Genomic DNA, 20,553 nt, shown 5'->3' with positions numbered 1-20,553 from the left:
AAAGTAAAAGGTGGGGGGGGGGGGGGGAGAGAAAGCAGCTTAGTATGTGTTAACTCTGCCATTCTGTCGGCTTAAAGTGTATTTTATGCTTGATCAACAGTCCCTCTTTTATTCTGGCCTTCTTTCATTCATTCAAGAACTTCAAAGGAACCACCACGAAAGTACCTGATCCTACAGGGGAAGCCAGTAAGGGTAGTCTAAAGAAAACAGAGAACGGGGAGCCGCAGACCCCTGCGGACCGAAGCAGTTCAAAGAGAATATTCCAACAATGATTACATTTTGTAAATCTTTTTACCAAGGACAGCTTGTTTCCTGCTTATTCATAAAAAATAGATTGTGACTATTAAACACAGCTCTGGACAAGACTTCAAGCCTCAACAACGGGATTAAAGCGCACAGGAGATAGAAAGTGTGTTAGAAAAAAATGGGGAAAAAAAAAACCTCTCATGAGCTTTAGATCTTCCGCGTGGCCATTCTGCTTCTCAGAATTTCAATTCTGGTTTCCTCGGCTGAAAGGACCTTGTTTCGTGAGGCTTTCTGATAAAATTTGCACAGGAAATTTTCTTTTCTTTTGAAAAGTCTTTCAGACGCGTGAAAACTTTCCATTTCTTTTCACACTACATGGATGCGCACCGTCTAGATTGTCATCTCTGCTGGTTATGAGGACTAGGCAAGTTTTAATTGCTGGCACAAAGGTTTAGAAAGCAGATAAAAAAAAACAAACACAAAATCTGAGGCAGAGGCTTATTTATGAGGCTGCCAAAACCATTCCACCACAACTAAAGTCAAATACATAAAGGAACCGTGGGTGAGAATGTGAGCTTCCTATTCATACAAAAAATCCCCAGCTTGGTAATAAAAAAATAGGCATATCACTTCACCAGGACTTAAAGGAGTTAAAACAAAAAAAAAGCAAGAGAATGGAAGTCAGAAATTCTTAAATCAATATTTATGTTTTGGCACCAAATGCCACAAATGTCAGGTCCTAGGGAGACATCACTGAGAATACAGCCTATCCATTCACTAGAGACCGATGACATCACTGAGAATACAGCCTATCCATTCACTAGAGACCAATGACATCACTGAGAATGCAGCCTATCCATTCACTAGAGACCGGTGACATCACTGAGAATGCAGCCTATCCATTCACTAGAGACCAATGACATCACTGAGAATGCAGCCTATCCATTCACTAGAGACCGGTGACATCACTGAGAATGCAGCCTATCCATTCACTAGAGACCGGTGACATCACTGAGAATGCAGCCTATCCATTCACTAGAGACTGATGACATTACTGAGAATGCAGCCTATCCATTCACTAGAGATGAGTGACATCACTGAGAACGCAGCCTGTCCATTCACTAGAGATGAGTGACATCACTGAGAATGCAGCCTATCCATTCACTAGAGACTGATGACATTACTGAGAATGCAGCTTATCCATTCACTAGAGACTGATGACATTACTGAGAATGCAGCTTATCCATTCACTAGAGACTGATGACATTACTGAGAATGCAGCTTATCCATTCACTAGAGACTGATGACATTACTGAGAATGCAGCTTATCCATTCACTAGAGACTGATGACATTACTGAGAATGCAGCCTATCCCTTCACTAGAGACCGGTGACATCACTGAGAATGCAGCCTATCAATGCACTAGAATCTAGTAACATAATTCCCTACATAAGAGCAACAGGCACCCTTTAAAATTACAGTGCAACAAGAAGGACTTGTGAGTTGTGACGATCAGCCACAAGAGTTCATAGCAGTGATTAATCTTTCTCTGCGCATCTCTAGCAAATGATACAAAAAAAAATCAATTGTACTGGCACGACGAGCACTAAGCTGCCAGTCAAACGAATGTGATTTGATAGAAGACTGAAGCGCCGCACACGGAGAGGAGGAAGATACAGACCTCAGTCGGGTCCGGATCACCTGCGCTGGATCAATGCTTTCAATGATGCTGCTGGCTCTCCCGAACAGCCGACTCTCGCCATAAATAATGCACACTTAGCCGATTAACTTATGCATAGCATTCTCTACAGTGTAAACACATAAAGACGTGCAAGTAAAATAAAAGGGACGGAACTAAATGTAATATTTTATTTATTAGTTTTGCATAACTTGGACGCATCCTCGCTTTCCATTTTTCTCTTGTAACAATTACTGTAGCAACCTCCCTGACAGACAGGATCCATATATCGATCGGACTGGCTGATGCAGTAACACAGCGCACTAATTTGATACACCATTATCTGTTATGGATGTGTGACTGGACGCTAAATGGGACAGGAGGAGATGGGCTAGAACTAACACAAAACAGGACAACCTTAAAGAAGAGCTCTAATCTGCTGGAAAAGCCTGGCAATGTATTAACTCAGGGGGATGGCGAAAGGAATGTGAACATAATCAAAGTTTTACCTGATTTACTTACATTAGGAGAGAGGTTTCAGCACAACTCCAGCCAAACCTTTTTTAATCTTTCAGTTGTTCTGTTTCTGTAGCCATTGAGGAGTTTATGGCCGAAGGATTTGAGATTCATTAATGAGTGGTCACTACTAGTATCTGGCCATTCCCAATTTTTTGCTTGCTCAGCACTATGCAGAATTTATTAGGGTAGGCTTTGCAATGGCTGTGGCTCTGAGGTGCAACTTATTAAAATCTAAACTTTTGTCGAAAATGTCCCAATACAGGAGTCCCCAAGATACATAAGAAGCCAACATGCGAGTCCGCTTGCAAGTGACCATCCAAAGATGAAACGTCAACCCCAAGTCTTGCTAATGTGAACTAGCGACTCTGCACCAAGCGATATACTACAAAGGAAGAGGGTATAAGAGGTTAGCGATGCCCTGTTTTTATATTTAATTAAGAAAGATTTGGTCAATTTTAGGTCAGCCCTAAACTCTATACCGTTAAATTGAACCTGTCACTTTGCCCATTCAGCGCCTGGCTATTGGCCACTGAGCACTGCATCGTAGGAGAAGGTGACATGCTCCCCCCATATATGGAGGCTCGGCAGGTGAAGGGTGGTGATTGGGGGATTATAATGAAGATATCAGTGGGCAAAGGGGTGTCTCTAAGCCTTGCCTTCCATACCATCTAGCTACACCCATTAGTACATGTGACACACACTGTAAACACTAAACAAGTCTCACTTTCCTAGTAGAACAGGTGTGCATGATACACCCAACTCCTCCACAACCTAACCTCCCAGAGAAGCCATAACAAACTTTAAACAAAATAGCAGCAATCAAATTTCCCAGAGCCACAATCCCTAATTATCAGAAGGAAAGTTAAAAGAAATCAATATCGGTTGATGTTCCATTTGCTTAGAAAAAAACTAAATGAGTTGCAAAGGACATTAAACTGCAAATAGTACTATCAGTACATCTCATGCTTGGGTATGAAGTTTATGGCTTTTGAGACAAACTTGGTCCCTGGAAATCTATACTTAAAATTGGAGCACCATTGCCAAAGAGAGGTTCTTAAACCTTTAGCATGTCCGACCGAGGTCCTAAACCGACTGGCTTACCATGCAAGGAAGCTGAATATTTAGAGGTCTCGCTATAAATCCCCCCCTCTGGCAGCAATAATAGTGCCCATGCAATGTTTTGTCACAAACACAGATATAAGTGTTTATTTTTATCTGCGGTGTCCACTTATCGTGCTGGATTTGCGGAATAGAAAAGGGAATGCATGAACAGATCGAATATCAAGGCAAAAAAGTCCTCGCTTCAGACTGGGATAAAGGGCTGTGAGAATGCTACACATCCCGCTGCTACTGAACTATGGTATGAGCCTGATGTCACAATCCAAAACTTTGTGTACAGTTGCCCATAAAATACACTGAAGTCTGTGAGACCATTGGCGTTGTATAAGGAACGCACGCAAAAGATGCTGCAACCTGTTGGAAACTGTTACACTTCCCTAGTCTGCCCATTCCAATCTGCTGAGTGCTGAATTTTGATTGGCTGCTTAGTAAAGTTGCCAACTAATGGCATCTTGGAAGCTAGTGTGGGCAAACGGAGAAGGTTGGAACATTGCTAATGTAAGACAGTTAGGGTATAAATTCTAAATGTAGATGACCCAAAGCTATGTAGTGGAATACAATCCTTAGAAAATGTCTTCAGTTTACAAGCTGTCCTTGACACACTGGCTGATATGGAAGCTACAAGTTCAATGTAGATAAATGTAAAATGATGCACTTGTAGAGGGGTTACAGACTAGAATACAACATACAATGGCGCAGTGTTAGAGTAAATGGATCAATCATGGATGCTGGTAGACCATAGACAAAATAATAGTTTGCACTGCCAATATGCAGCTTATGATCATATTATGATACTCTTGTGTGAAAAGAGACATGGGGGCCGATTCACTAAAGGCAAATAGGATGTTCACTTTGCAAGGGATTTCTCACATTCCAATTGAATTCTCCTTTACTGTAGATTAGTGAATGTGGTAAAAATTCATTTTGCAAAGAATACCCAAGCACATACATATAATTAGATGATGGAAGTCAGCAGATCTTCACTCTCATTCACTAATCTAAGGGAAATTCCTTTGCAAAGTGAAAATTAATTTGTAAAGTGAACGGGCCTATTTGTCATTAGTACATCAACCCTCATAGACTTTACCTCCCTGGCGGTATTCCCGAGTGTAGCTCGGGGTTACTTTTCCATACCATAAGCGGTAACCCCGAGCTACACTCGGGAAAGCCGCATAGCATTTACTTACCTTGTCCCTCGAGCCGCGCTGTGTTCTGCGGGCGATCCAGGCTTCAGTTTTCCGGGTTTTATCGCTTGTGAGTGTACGCGTCGCAGGGAGGCGGAACCGGCAGGATATTTTTTAAAAAAATGACAAAGACGAAAAAAATAGACCGAAAAATGACATGAAAAAAATAAAAAATCATACCGCCAGGGAGGTTAAGAGAGGCAGCGAAGGCAACTAAATTAATTGGATGCACAGATGAGCTCAACTATAGGGAAAGATTAACTGACTAAAATGTATTCACCCTAGAGAAAGGTGATTCATTGGAGATATGATCACCTTCTACAAATTGTATAAATAAAAGACACAAGAGCATTCCTTATGACTGGGAGACAAGAGGCTTACTCTCTGCAGTTATAGGTATATATATATATATAAATATCAGGTGTTTCAAGTGAAGGCTTCTGTTAATGATCTAACATACAAAGACATTTTAGACAATTGTGTGCTTCCAGCCTTGTAGGAACAGCCCCATAAAGACATGGGTTTGATGAGTTTGATGTGGAGGAACTTGAATGTCCTGCACAGAGACCTTGCCTAAACCCTACTGAACACCTTTAGGATTTGTCAGAAGGCTAATAGTCAGCAGGTTATCTCATCCAACATCAGTACCTGACCTCACAAATGCTATTTTGGATGAATGAGGACAAATTCCCAAACTCACTCCAAAATCTTATGGCAAGCTGGGGCTGGTAGAGCCATGAAGTGGGGTCAAATCCATATTATTGTCCATGATTTTGGAATGTGATATCCAACAAGCTCATATAGGTGTGATGGTCAAGTGTTACACATTTTGGCCATATAGTATAGCAGTTTGTTGATCTAGGGTGTTATACAACTACCTTTAGAGGATTTACCCCTTTTTTTGTAGCTAATACACCTCTTCTTCTGGATAACTTGAGGGGTTAAATGCTGAGGATCAAAGTCTATTTTCTTAAGATGGCTGATCTTAATGGACATGTGACTAGCTACGGTGTGGTTTTTAAAGTAGATTCAGAAGGTAGCCATTTTCAGAAGGATTTTTTAATAATGCAGAGGTTTAGTAAATTAACATTCCAGTGAAAGAAGTAATTCCGTTGACTCCTAAGAAGGCAATCTTTGTGTCATGTGAAGCCATACTGTGGGTTCAGGCCAGATCAGTGACCAGCTCATGTAACTTTCCTGCGAATAATGTAAATCCTATCACTGATTATCTGTCCTCCCCCACAAAATCAACTTCTTTGCTGCCCAGTGGGGGAAATTTAGAGAGTCCCAAACAGGATGGACAGGGGCTGACGGCTGGGTTCTAAATCAAATGATTTACGAGGGCTTGAATTTCGCACCTGTGATATTATGTCAAATGTCTTAGTCAGTGTCATGTTAAGCAATTCTTGAAATAGTGTGAATAGTCGTTTGGTTTTAAAATAGAAAGACGCAGATGATGAGTGGCTATAACGTGGGGACAAGCGGGAGGAATTTAGACGACAGTAAACTGATGGAGAAGACGGTTAACTGGCAGCAAGAGCTAAACTATGAAATTAGCAGGGAGTGATTAGCAGAAATATTGCCTGCTCATCGAGTATCGAGACAATCAATGTAGACAAGAACGGAGTGATCAGAATAAATGCTGACCGAATCAAAATGATTTCTGGAAGCTCAGCCAATTCCCATAACGCCTGTAGTCCTTCTGCCAGTAATTTTTTTGGCGCACTACATGTTCAGTTCCTGGGTGGTCTGAGATGTAAGGGATGTACTGTTTTTTTCCACAACTAAAAAAAATTACACTTTCGATTACACTTTAATGGTGGAATGTAGAGATGCCTATCCAATGGATAGTAAGAATAAATGATCCATTATTCATGAAGTACAATCAAGTTTGATCACCTCTTGGTGATCAAGCCAATATTGGCTAAAATGTTAGAGGGGGAGGTCCTAGGTGGGCCTGCAGTGTGCTTTGTCAGGGTTCAATAAAGTTGAATGTGACCCGACGTCATCATTGTGCAATGTCCTGCTTTCCTTATGAATAATGTATCATTTATTCTTTCCAGCCATTAAATAGGCACTTCTACATTCCACCATTAAGGTGTGAGGGACGGAGTTCATAGACCATGGTTGGCCTTTCTATGGTTAGCACCCAGAGTTGCAGAGGCAGAGGATTTTCACACAGGCTTAGAGTGGTGACTTCTTTCTACACGATCCATTATCCATGACACAAATGAAGGTGAATAGATTTTATGGTCTTCCCCATGAAGTGCTGCTCCGGTGGGCGGCGCTCAGAGCGGGGTCATCTGGCAGTCTCCTAATTTAGGTGGCCGCGACGATCGGCGAGGTAAGTAAGAAGAAGAAGAAAAAAAACCCTGCAGCGGCCAGTCAGCGCTGGTCCAGTGGGAGGAGCTCCAGGTGGGGTTCTAATTTAGCTGGCAGGCACTTCTAAGCCAGCTAAATTAGGACCCCACCTGGAGCTCCTCCCACTGGACCAGCGCTGCCGCTGACTCGTCCCTGCTCTCTCCGGCACAGTCACACAGTGAGTGAGGGCAGATTTGGGGGGGAGATTTATTAAGCAATTATGTATTGTCTGCACTGTATTAGCAGTATATACTCTATATAGAGTATATACTGCTAATACAGTGCAGACAATACATTTACAATTATACTAACATGAATGGATTAAATGATCTGTATGTAGCCCTGTACTATGGATCATTTAACCCATTCATGTTAGCAGAGGATCATTGTAAATGTATTGTTGCAGGCACTCTATATGTACATGTACTATATACTACATATAGAATGCACTGAACAATAGATTTACAATTATCCTCTGCTAATATGAATGGGTTAAATGATCCATAGTACATGATATGTAGCCCTGTACTACGGATCATTTAACCCATTCATGTTAGCAGTGCAGAATTGTATATCTATATGTACTGTACATATACAGCACAAATGTCCCGTACATTGCAGCATTAGATTTACAATAATCCCCTGCTAACATGAATGGGTTAAATGATCCGTAGTACAACTACATGTTATGTACTATGGATCATGATTTAACCTATTCATGTTAGCAGGGGATAATTGTAACTATTACTGCAGTGTACGGGACGTATGTGCTGTATATGTACTATGGATCATGATTTAACCCATTCATGTTAGCAGGGCAGAATTGTGAGCGCCTCCCACAAGCTGAGCACCGAGATGCGATGCAGCGATCCTGTCCAGCGCCGACTACGAGAGGCACCGCGTGAGGCTATGGCGATCAGAGTGAAACTGTGAGTAAGGGAAGCTGGGACAGGGCTGGCAGTAAATCTATTGCTATAGTGTACTGGATGTGTGTAATGTATATGTAGTACACATATACAGCACACACCTCCACTACACTCCAGCAATAGAGTTACAATTCTCCGCTGCTAACATGAATAGGTTAAACCATGATCCATAGTACATAACATGCAGTTGTACTATGGATCATTTAAAGTCACCTGTCCCTTTAAGAAAAAGTATCGGTAATTGGTATCGGCAAGTACACGAGGAGATGTACTTGTACTTGTACTTGGGCCTGAAAAAGTGGCATCGGGACATCCCTAAAGAATATACATTTATTAGACTATGGTGCAGTTTAACATATATCTGAAGCCAAAACTTTGTTTCAATTTAAAGTACAGAATGGTTGAAACCCCTTTCAGGCTCGATTTGCCACCCGTGTCCCATTGGGGGAGATTTTCCTTCACTTTCTGTCCCATAGCTACAACAGGAAGTGAAGGAAATCTCTACAAAGTGAGGCAAATCTCCTCTTAGCTTTCATTGGCACAGGTGTTCCCTTTGGAAGATTTCCCCTCTATTCCTGTTCTGGTGACATATTCAAACTAAGGACTTTCCCTCGCTCCTTCCTTACTCTATCCAAAACTAAAGTAAAACTTTCGGCTTCAGTTAAACTGTAAGCCAAGTTTGGGGGTGAGATTTTTTTTGGGGGGGAGGGATGACAGGTGCTTTGCCTCGGCTAGTTAAATCGGTCACGGCTCAGGAGCTGCGGGGTGTTTTGTGACGATGTGGTTCCTTTTACTGACACATGCACCGGGGCACGCAGACCACTGTGGAAATTTATATGGAACAGATTACATATGTGCTCGTGCTTAAAGTATTCTGTCCAAACATTACGTAAAATCTGAATACATGCTTTATAACAGACGTTTGTATTTGTATCTATTTTTTTTTCTTCTTATTGTATTCATACCAGATGTTTGCAACGTGGAAAGTGCGGTGAAATCCGTTGCTACAATAAGCATTAAAGAGGACGTACAGTGTAGAAATGCAAGTGTCCTGGTTGTCATGTTGATCCTCTTTTCTCGATACTCTGAGTAATTTACAGCATGAATGCAGATTTCCTGATCTGAGTACTTGCTGCTGGTCTGTGGCTCAAAAAAATACTGAAGCAAGCGGCCAGCCGGTTAAGGATTTGCAGAAAGAGACCAGCAGTGCCAGCATGTCATTAATTCAAATACACCAAGAGAACCCTCAAAATATTTACCCCTCTTGGAGAGAATGCTGCTTCGTGACACCGCAGTAACTGGTCATATGACTGGCTGGTGGGATGCCATGTTCTCAGTATCTCAGAGGTTTGCTCATCATATATCTGGGTTTAAGACAGCAAAATAGGCAAGAGCATGTGTGTAGGGAGAATTTATTTTCTTTAAGTCTAAAAGTAGGATTTAGGATAATAGTGACAGGGCAAAACAACAAGTCCCCTTTATCTTAGCCCTCCCCCGCAGCACATAGGACCTTCCTTCACGCTTAGCAGCTGAAATTAAAGCTTGCAGAGGTCTAGGAGCTCCCCAGTGGATAGTACTGATTGGCCCAGCGCCGTCACATGTAGTATGTTACATGTTCCTCAATACATGGAAATACTGGGATATTTTGGCTGAACAGAGTTGGGGGAGGGAAGGAAATTGAAGTATATACTGGGAAGCGGTTGGCGAATGAAGCAAATATTTTTGCTTTGCCCTGAATTGAAAGAATGGATCCACTTAAAGCTTCACCTGCAATTTTTGTAGCTCAATTGTGGCACTAAAATCATCTGCGATTCTCTGAGCAGCATTCGATGCAAATCATTTTTTGTTTCCATTTAGTGTCACCATTGCAAGATGCTGAAGTTTACCCTGCAGGACTCCTTTCTCAAGGCTACAATCTCTAGGGCAGAGGAGGTCAACGGGCCACTACAAAAGGCCACTGGTTGGGCACCCAGGCTCTAGAGAGTCTCAACTCTGCCTCCTTAGTCATGCCAACCCGTGTATGAACTGCATGCATATTTCCTCACCCACTCCTTGTCCTATTGAGAAAGTAACACGCACAAGGTACAGGCACAAGCCAGAAGAGTTCAGTATCACTCACCTGAGTCTGTTGTTGAATATTTACAAAGCCAGGATCTCGAGGTCCAACACTGACAAATCGGTTTGCTGGGGAAGTGCTGGGTGTTGAGTAGGCTGCAAAGAAGAAGGAGGTGGAAGTTAGTGAAGAAAAAGATCAAACGGTATAAAAAAGGGACAAAATATTTTATACAGCAAAAACAACAAGTAATCAACTACCCAAAAAATGTAATGGATTTAAAGGACACCTGTCTATATGTAGTGGACAAGTACATGATGTCTTCTAAGCAGATACAGCTTAATGACTCACAAACAGCTAGTGACATCACTGAGATGATTTGTGAGCTGTGATGTCATGATGATGAGTAGGCCTGAATCAGAATTCTATAAAAAATACGTTCCCAAAGCGCAAGTTAAGTTAAGTTCCCATTCGTCTCTTCGCTGCTGCTGCTGCATGCATGGCCTCCCATCTTAAAGGTGCCCATACACCTTACGACCATCGCAAGACTTTTGTCTTGCGATGGTCGTATGCTTATTGAAAGCTTGTACGATCTGCCCACCTTGGACGGGCAGATCGTACTTGCGATCATCGAAAGCCCGCCCCGCTGAGGGGCGGGCTTCCGATGACCACAATGCAGAACGGGCAGAGTGCGCGTGCGCACACCGGCCCGTTCCGCAGCTATTGGACGAACAGGCTAGAAACCCGCCGACAATCGTACGATTCTCGGCGGGTTTTCGAGCATGTTGGTTCGACAAAAGACGTGCGACCGTACGTTAGAAACGGTCGCACGTCTTCGTTCACACTGCTCGATTCTCGTACGATCGCGGGATTTCGCCCGATTCTCGTACGAGAATCGAGCAGTATATGGGCACCTTTAGTGACATGCTGTAGCAGAAAGGGAGTGAAGGAAGCTCAGCCACACAGTCTTTGAAGGTGTTTGGTACTGAGAAGCTGCTTATTTGTAGATGCAAATAGTAGACAAACACCGTAACTGTGATAATGTTTAGTTTGCTTAAACACTGTATATGATATAAAATTGCCTTTTTAAAATAAAATAAGTTTTTGCTTTTTATTCATTATATGCAGCCTCTTCCTGTCTATATCCACTCAGGCGATGGCTACATGGCATTTGTCATGGAGGATTATGTGTCATGTATGTCGGCAGCACCATTCCATTGGGGAGCATGGTACAGGGTGACAACACAAAAGCACAACTGGGAAACAGTGACAGATGCCTGTTGTCACCCTATAACAGGAAGTGTCTGAACAAAGACCTTCATAGCAGGGTATTGTCTTAATCAGGGCTCAAAATTTCCACTCGCCCCCTCGCAAATTGCGAGTTAAAATTGCGTGGGGGCGAGTGGAAATGAAGCCATATAGTCAGGCACTCCTCGGGGCGGCTTCTCTCCGCCTCACCGACATGATGACATCGCTCCCTCGTCCGTCCGTCCGGGGTCTCAGGAGGGAGCGCTGCCTGCTATCAGGATGGTCGAGCTGGAGAGAAGCCGCCCCGAGGGGGAGAGAAGCCGCCCCGAGGGGGAGAGAAGCCGCGCTCGCAGGTGTCAGGATGGCCGAGTGGCGAGGAGAGCGGAGCCGCTGTCATCCTGTCAGTTTCAGGATGACAGCGGCTCTGTGCGAGGCAGAGCGGGGGATGGGTAAATATCATTGATATTTACCGATTAAATAATACAATAAAAATAAAAAAAATAATAAAACAATAATAAAAAAATATTTTAAAAATAGTAAAAACTGCCCCCCGCCCCCCCTCACATGCATATTATTAGACATGTGCGAATACTAAAAATGTATTTCAGATGAAATGTGTATGTGTAATGTCCTGTGCGTTGTGCTGTGGCTGTATGTGTGTTGTGCTGTGTGTGTTTGTTTGTTTTATGAAGGGCAACTGGTGGCGAGTAACTTCGAAGGCCTGGCTAGTAGCTCAGGACCTGAAATTTTCAGCCCTGGTCTTAATAAAACTGCAGATTTAAAAATACTGAAAAGGACGTCGCATAAATATGTTAACGATTATACAAGATTTTGCTTTTTACATGGCTTACATCTACTTTGTTGTATGTAGTGACTTTAAACAGCAACTCATTTTAAAACCACTCTCCCTATTCTTAAATGGTCTGGTGTTGTCCTGTAATATACTGAAATGCCAATCCTGTGTCTAGTTTTTCTAGAACGAGTGCTGGGAAGATATGAAGGGAAAGCGGCGGTCTCGGTGTAAATTCGGGACACGTTGTTTTGCATAGTGGCAGCAGAAGGAGCGATCAATTTCAGGTTCAAAGCGTTACTGCGTAGCTGGAGACCATCCAAGCCATTGGAAATGATTGTGAAGCTTGTGAGCCATGAGTCGACTTAAGTGCTCAAATAATGATATTATAGCTGAACACTTCTGCAAATAGAAATGGAGCTAGACCACTAGCCCACAAAGTCATTTACATTCTGTAAGCTGTTCCCGTTACATTCCTGCAAAGTGATAAACATGTAGGGTAACTTACCAGGGGGGCGGGTCACATGACGTGTGACGCTGCAAGAGGCCATGCAAAAATACTTATTGATCTACTGCTCTTCGCCATAAAAGTGCACTCGTACTAAAATGTTATCTGATAGGTTTGTTAAAGGGTCCTTATAGAGGAGACTAGAGCTGCAGCTAACGATTATTTTCAAAATCGATTAGTTAGCCGATTATTAGGTTTGATTAATCGGATAAACAATAAAATAAAGTTTAAAAAAAGGCTCCAGTGATGGGACTACTAGTTTGTATTGAGGTTGTAGTCCATCACAGGAGCAAGCTTGGAGCGGTGGAAGTAAAAAAGAAAGATAGTGTGGTGTGCAACATAGTGAAATGGAAAGTGTAAAATTATACAGCAATGAATGCAGAATACCACCAGCTACAGAGGACTACAAATCCCAGCAATAGTACATAATAGCAGGTGTGCCGATCGTGGATGTGGGTGGGCGGTGAGTGTGCGGCGTGTGGAGCATGGATGCGGGCGGGTCTGGCAGCGGCGAGCGTGAGGTGGGGAGGAGGTACGGCGCACAGCGTGTGGAGCCGTGAACAGGGCCAACTGATCGGAAGCCGATTAATCGATTATTGAAAAAGTTGACAACTTTTTCAATAATCGATTATAATCGATTATGTCGATTAGTTGTTGCAGCCCTAGAGGAGACATTTTAATTTTAGGTAGTCAGACCCTGGCTTCTTATATTCCAACAGCGACATCTCCCTACCATCATTCCAGCATCTAGGATTTTTGGGTGTTCCTGTCCACATTAGTGTTTTCCAGCTCCTTCTGTTACATAATATAAGATAAATAAAAACCCAGCAGGGATATTGGGAGAGACTTATAACAGGCACAAGCGGACTGCAGACCTTGGAACCTGTCACTGAGATCCCGACAAAAGAGTCTCCAGGACATGGCACTGAGATCCCACCAATAGAGTCTCCAGGACATGGCATTGAGATCCCACCAATAGAGTCTCCAGGACATGGCACTGGGATCCCACCAATAGAGTCTCCAGGACATGGCACTGAGATCCCACCAATAGAGTCTCCAGGACATGGCATTGAGATCCCACCAATAGAGTCTCCAGGACATGGCATTGAGATCCCACCAATAGAGTCTCCAGGACATGGCACTGGGATCCCACCAATAGAGTCTCCAGGACATGGCACTGAGATCCCACCAATAGAGTCTCCAGGACATGGCATTGAGATCCCACCAATAGAGTCTCCAGGACATGGCACTGGGATCCCACCAATAGAGTCTCCAGGACATGGCACTCAGATCCCACCAATAGAATCTCCAGGCATGGAAGAGTCAGTCAGATGGTTTAACTTTCCAGGATCTACCAAGAACTGAAATATCAGATCTTAATTGACTTTCCCTTTAACTGCCTTGCTTGGATGGACCAATAAAAAGAAACAGGCTGACTCTATTTACTTTCTTGGAGGTAAATGCTGATCCTTGTCTCCGATCTTCATTACCCAGAGCTACAGTGCCCAGAGAATCCTTTTCCTCTATCACACATCTGAGAGTGTTGGGTTTGTGGTTGCTTCTGGTGGCTCCTTCCACTGGTGCCTTCATCAGAACTATGTCCTGCAATAATGAATGGACCAGTAGAAGGAACCACATCCCACCTGGAGACCAGAAATTTGACAACTCTCAGACGTGTGCTGGATGATGAGGGTAGACTCATCATTCAACACAAGTTCTAGGTAAACTTTCCCTTTAACACCTTTGCTTGGAAGGACCACTACAGAGAAACAGGTTGACATGGTTTCCTGTGTTGAAGGTAAATTCTGCCCCGTGCTTCAGATCTTTACTACTACTATGAGCTACAGTGCCAGAAGAATCCTCTTCCTCCATCGTACTTCCAAGAGTGTTGGGTTCCTGGTTGCTTCCTGTGGCTCCTTCTGCTGGTCACTACATCATAACTTTGTCCCACAATTACATAGGCGCCAGCAGAAGGAACCACAGCGCTCAGCTGGGTACCAGAAATCTGACCCGTGGCAGTGGCTCCTCCTTTACAGAAGACCATCTTTTCTGCTAAGTTTTAATTTTGCAAACTTTAGTCCTTCAACTTTTTATGAACAGGGCCAACTGATCGGAAGCCGATTAATCGATTATTGAAAAAGTTGACAACTTTTTCAATAATCGATTATAATCGATTATGTCGATTAGTTGTTGCAGCCCTAGAGGAGACATTTTAATTTTAGGTAGTCAGACCCTGGCTTCTTATATTCCAACAGCGACATCTCCCTACCATCATTCCAGCATCTAGGATTTTTGGGTGTTCCTGTCCACATTAGTGTTTTCCAGCTCCTTCTGTTACATAATATAAGATAAATAAAAACCCAGCAGGGATATTGGGAGAGACTTATAACAGGCACAAGCGGACTGCAGACCTTGGAACCTGTCACTGAGATCCCGACAAAAGAGTCTCCAGGACATGGCACTGAGATCCCACCAATAGAGTCTCCAGGACATGGCACTGAGATCCCACCAATAGAGTCTCCAGGACATGGCACTGAGATCCCACCAATAGAGTCTCCAGGACATGGCACTGAGATCCCACCAAAAGAGTCTCCAGGACATGGCACTGAGATCCCACCAATAGAGTCTCCAGGACATGGCACTGAGATCCCACCAATAGAGTCTCCAGGACATGGCACTGGGATCCCACCAATAGAGTCTCCAGGACATGGCACTGAGATCCCACCAATAGAGTCTCCAGGACATGGCATTGAGATCCCACCAATAGAGTCTCCAGGACATGGCATTGAGATCCCACCAATAGAGTCTCCAGGACATGGCACTGGGATCCCACCAATAGAGTCTCCAGGACATGGCACTGAGATCCCACCAATAGAGTCTCCAGGACATGGCATTGAGATCCCACCAATAGAGTCTCCAGGACATGGCACTGGGATCCCACCAATAGAGTCTCCAGGACATGGCACTCAGATCCCACCAATAGAATCTCCAGGCATGGAAGAGTCAGTCAGATGGTTTAACTTTCCAGGATCTACCAAGAACTGAAATATCAGATCTTAATTGACTTTCCCTTTAACTGCCTTGCTTGGATGGACCAATAAAAAGAAACAGGCTGACTCTATTTACTTTCTTGGAGGTAAATGCTGATCCTTGTCTCCGATCTTCATTACCCAGAGCTACAGTGCCCAGAGAATCCTTTTCCTCTATCACACATCTGAGAGTGTTGGGTTTGTGGTTGCTTCTGGTGGCTCCTTCCACTGGTGCCTTCATCAGAACTATGTCCTGCAATAATGAATGGACCAGTAGAAGGAACCACATCCCACCTGGAGACCAGAAATTTGACAACTCTCAGACGTGTGCTGGATGATGAGGGTAGACTCATCATTCAACACAAGTTCTAGGTAAACTTTCCCTTTAACACCTTTGCTTGGAAGGACCACTACAGAGAAACAGGTTGACATGGTTTCCTGTGTTGAAGGTAAATTCTGCCCCGTGCTTCAGATCTTTACTACTACTATGAGCTACAGTGCCAGAAGAATCCTCTTCCTCCATCGTACTTCCAAGAGTGTTGGGTTCCTGGTTGCTTCCTGTGGCTCCTTCTGCTGGTCACTACATCATAACTTTGTCCCACAATTACATAGGCGCCAGCAGAAGGAACCACAGCGCTCAGCTGGGTACCAGAAATCTGACCCGTGGCAGTGGCTCCTCCTTTACAGAAGACCATCTTTTCTGCTAAGTTTTAATTTTGCAAACTTTAGTCCTTCAACTTTTCTGTGTGTATCAATCCCAACAAGGCAGGTGACACAGTGTTAAAGTGACCCTGTCACCCTGAAACGAAACTGTGCAAACAGGGATGCTGTATAATCACCTTTTTGGTCGCCCATCTCTTAAAAATCTGCCATGTAGCAGATCTCTGAACACAACAGTTATCTGACACTTCCAGGGGGATCAAATACCTGCTCCCACATTTCTCTATCAAAGGATTTGTTATTCTGTCCAGCCACTTTTGTGATTTACATCTGCCAGACAGCATAGCCAGGAGAGGAGGGTGTCACAACTTTCTCTTAATGTTAAGGCGTGCAGTGCTGTCACATTCCCACTTAGTCTGCTGACTGGACCAAGGAGAACCGGTTATACACTAAACTCTGCTCTTTCCTCCAGTCAGAACATCTGCATGCAGCAGCATGGGAATGACTCTTAGTGCGGCCCCTCTTCCAGTGTAAGTGCTGCTCTTCTATGGATGGCAGGAAGCTAATATCAAGACAGATTGAAGCACTTTCTCTGTGGTCAGTGCTTTTTATTATATCTGCAAGAAGCCCAGCTTCAATTTTTATAGTAAAAATACAGGAGAGCTGCAACAAAGAACCGTAACTAGCTCTGCCTTATATGTATCTCAAGTAAGTCAGCGTAAAGGTCAAACCGAAACTATATTAGCCGGAATACGAGAGAGACTTTTTATTCGCTACTTAAAATCTCGGCTCCTTTTAGGAAACGCTAATTGGATCTTTAACAGTAAAGACATTAGAGTTCAGGGTGTCAAACCCATTCCTACACAGCGCCGAGGGTTTAAATGTGACCACAATCCTCCGCTCTACGGCTAGCCGCTCGCAAACGCCTCCTTCTTGCTCAGAAGTAATTAAATGGGCAAGCAATGATGGCAAATTATCATATTGCCGTCGCTTATTTAATTATGAAATAGAACTTAAGTGAACTCGTAAATATCCGGAAACGAGCTGTCTCTTTATCAAGCAACGTCGACGGAGGCTGTCGCCTCAGTCTAGTTATTATAGAGTGGATGATATTTTTGTTGAAACAGAAAATAAAAATCCGGGTTGTGAGCTATAATCCCTAAATGGTGAGTGTCGCCTATGGACCTGCCGGGATACTGGGCGTTTAAACGGAGTACAGAGACTTGGCTTATTGATGAACAGTTTAAAGCTGAACTCCAGCCAGATATAAAAGACACAAATTATGAAGCTCTGTATTCATTAATTCATCATTTAATGCCTTTTTATTAAACACAAGCAGTGTAAGTACCTGAATTACAGTCCTTGTACACAGGGCCGGATTTACTCTCTCTGCTGCCCAAAGGCCAGTTCCTCAATACGCCCCCCTACCTGTGCCAACCCCCCCATGGAGAATGGCAGACCTGCAGGCTGCATACAAGTGATCTTGTCGACATCGCCGAGATCACTTGTACAAAACAAGCGGCGGCTTCCCCGCTGTACCCGGCGCCCGGAACTGCATGTCCTGGGCATCGGGAGATAGGAATTCCACACCCCTGTTACCCCACTACTCCCTGCTGCCCCGAGGCCGGGCCTTGGGGGAAATCCGGCCCTGCTTGTACAGTAGAGCTCAGATTGGGAGACGGAGAAGCAGCACAAGGAGCCAATCGGTTGTGCTTTAGTTCTCGTGTGCTAGCAAAGAACATGCTGAGCTCATCAGTCTGCTGCTTCCCCTTTCACTGTCCAATCACAGACTGGAAGAAACACAAGACCTGTCCGTGTTATTGAACTGCAGCAGAGAAGAATCAGGTCTTCAGCTCTGCTGGACAGGACTGTGCTATGCTGTGTGGCAGAGCTAAATGGACCGAAATGCAAATCCTTTGGCAGGTAAAATGGCTCTTTGTATGTATTTATTATGTGTGTTTAGCTGTTTGCCAACTTAAAATTTCAGGTATATTTATTATTACAGGTATCAATTTACATACTATTCATACGGTTCCCTGTCCCCGAGGAGCTGACAATCTAAGATCTTTATCTCATATGCACACACAATTAAGGCTGGGTTCACAACTAGGTGTATCGAATAGCCCTCGGAAACGCGCATTTGTAGTGCGGTTTTTTTTACCGCGAATCGCGCGTTTCCGAGGGCTACCTGGCTGTATCCCAATGGATACGCGCGGCAAATACGTCCCAAAGAAGCTCCTCAACTTCTTTGGGCGTTTTGCAGTGCGTTCCTACGAATCATGGGAATGTGGGAATCATGCCCATAGGCAATCATTGGTTTTCACATGTTGGGCGTTTTACAGAGCGTAGGAATGCGCTGTAAAACGCCCAGGTGTGAACCAGGCCTTAGACCGGAGCCTATTAACCAACCAGCATGTCTTTGGAGTGGGGGAGAAAACCCATGCAAGCCCAGGGAGAACATGCAAACGTCATGAAGATAGTGTCCTGGCCAAACGGGGATTCAAACCCAGGGACTTTAAGACAAAAGTGCTCGCCACTAAACTCCATGCAGACTGTTTTCTGAGGACCTCAGTGCTCAAGGCAGAAGTGCTAACCAATAAACTCCAAGCAGCCTTTGTTCTGAGGACCTCAAGGCAGAAGTGCTCACCACTAAACTCCATGCAGACAGTGTTCTGAGGACCTGAGTGCTCAAGGCAGAAGTGGTAACCACTAAACCCCATGCAGATAGTGTCCTACGGGACCTCAGTGCTCAAGGCAGAAGTGCTAACCACTGAGCCAATGTGCTGCCCATAATAAACATAAGATTCATGTGGTAGCGCATCTATACTGCTTATGTGATTGGTGGAGAACAAGGAGCACAGGACAAGTCCTTGGGCCTGACTGGCGCCATTGACTGGTAAGAATAGCCATAAGGAGCCATAGAACAGTATCATTGGGTCGAAGTTCACTGTACAATTTATTGGCTGGAAATGTTTGCAGCTGTGCCAGTTACTGGTCCTCTTTAAAAAAAAGTTAGATGCTGTAGATCACCAGACCTCAGCTAAGAGAGCTGAACCCTTGTTTTCTGTAACCTATGACAGCAATGAAGGTCTGCTTCCAGGTTCTGAAAACGTAGGCCATGCCGGACAATTCTGAACACCTCACCTCAATTCTGTACACTCTCTGTGTCCTCCGGGAGCGACATCATATAAAGAATGCACCCGGGACCCCGCAGCACTCTTTTATCTACTGCTTGGCGGCTTTTACCTCGAGTGCTTCCTGTAATCTGCCCGGCGCATTTCACTTTCAGGACTATAACTTATTCATCACCCACTTTTTTTTTTTTTTGCTCGATGCCGGACGCCCCAGCTCGGCTCCATTGCCGTTCTGCAGGATCTGACACGTCAGCGGCACATTACTAACAGCGCTGATGTAATTTACTCTGTAGGGTGAACCGGGGAAAGAGATTAGAAAAATAACATGGCTCACTCATCGGTTTCCAGGAGAGGTGAGGGAATTGCCTGTCCTCATCATCCTGACTGCCGAACACGCCGTCAATTATCCCCCCTTCTAAAGTGTATTTTTCTGCAAGTAAATATGTTAAAGTGTATGTACACCCTGACAATGAACGTCTTATTTCTTCCCTTCTGGTGTGTTTCAAAGCGTTTAGTTATATCTGTTCGATAAGAGCAAAAAGTTCCCTGTTAATCCTGCAAGAAATCCAGTGAGCTTGCAAGCTTGTCAAGTATTGTTTTCAGCCCTGCCCAGTCCACCTTTGTGGACTACAGAACATCTCCCCCTGTGTAATGGAGTAATGGAGAAGGGGAAATAGGAAGTGGCCCTAACACACTGCCTGTCCTAGCGTGACAACACTGCTCCTCCATAAATACAACATAGTAAGTGAGTGTTGTCACCCTAGGACAAGAAGTGTTATAGGGCTACTTCACATTTCCCCTCTCCATAACACAGGGGGAAGATTTTCTGCTGCCCTGTCCTAGGGTGACAATGCTGCTCTTCCTTAGACACAGTATGGTGAACGGGCGTTGTCACCCTAGGACAGGAAGTATGTTACCGGCAGGATTGCCGGGTGAAAAAAAGCCTAACAAAACAAAAATGAATGCAGCCATCACATCTAAGGACTGGTAAGCTGCAGTATATCACATTTGTGTTCTTGAGTTTAGATACATTGTAAGCATACTTGCTTATGTGAATGGAGAGGGGAGGATAAGAAAGAATGCTGACAATGCCGCCTT

At 44.0% G+C, this 20,553-nt stretch overlaps 1 protein-coding gene across 11 annotated transcripts in view; it reads right to left on the bottom strand.

Moving 5' to 3' along the window:
- Positions 1 to 20,553, bottom strand: part of NFIA (nuclear factor I A) — a 312,201-nt gene that overhangs the window by 12,732 nt on the left and 278,916 nt on the right. For all 11 annotated transcript variants that reach the window (XM_018553863.1, XM_018553862.1, XM_018553864.1 and 8 more), the window contains one exon: positions 10,153 to 10,244. In XM_018553863.1, the coding sequence (XP_018409365.1) occupies positions 10,153 to 10,244 (92 nt within the window). The remainder of the gene's footprint in view (positions 1 to 10,152; positions 10,245 to 20,553) is intronic.

The sequence above is a fragment of the Nanorana parkeri genome, unplaced genomic scaffold (assembly GCF_000935625.1).
Source record: "Nanorana parkeri isolate BGI_ZX_2015 unplaced genomic scaffold, ASM93562v1 scaffold131, whole genome shotgun sequence".
NCBI classification, from domain to species: Eukaryota; Metazoa; Chordata; class Amphibia; order Anura; family Dicroglossidae; genus Nanorana; species Nanorana parkeri.
The sequence above is the reverse complement of the archived record's forward strand: the minus strand, read 5'-3'. Positions and strand labels throughout refer to the sequence as shown.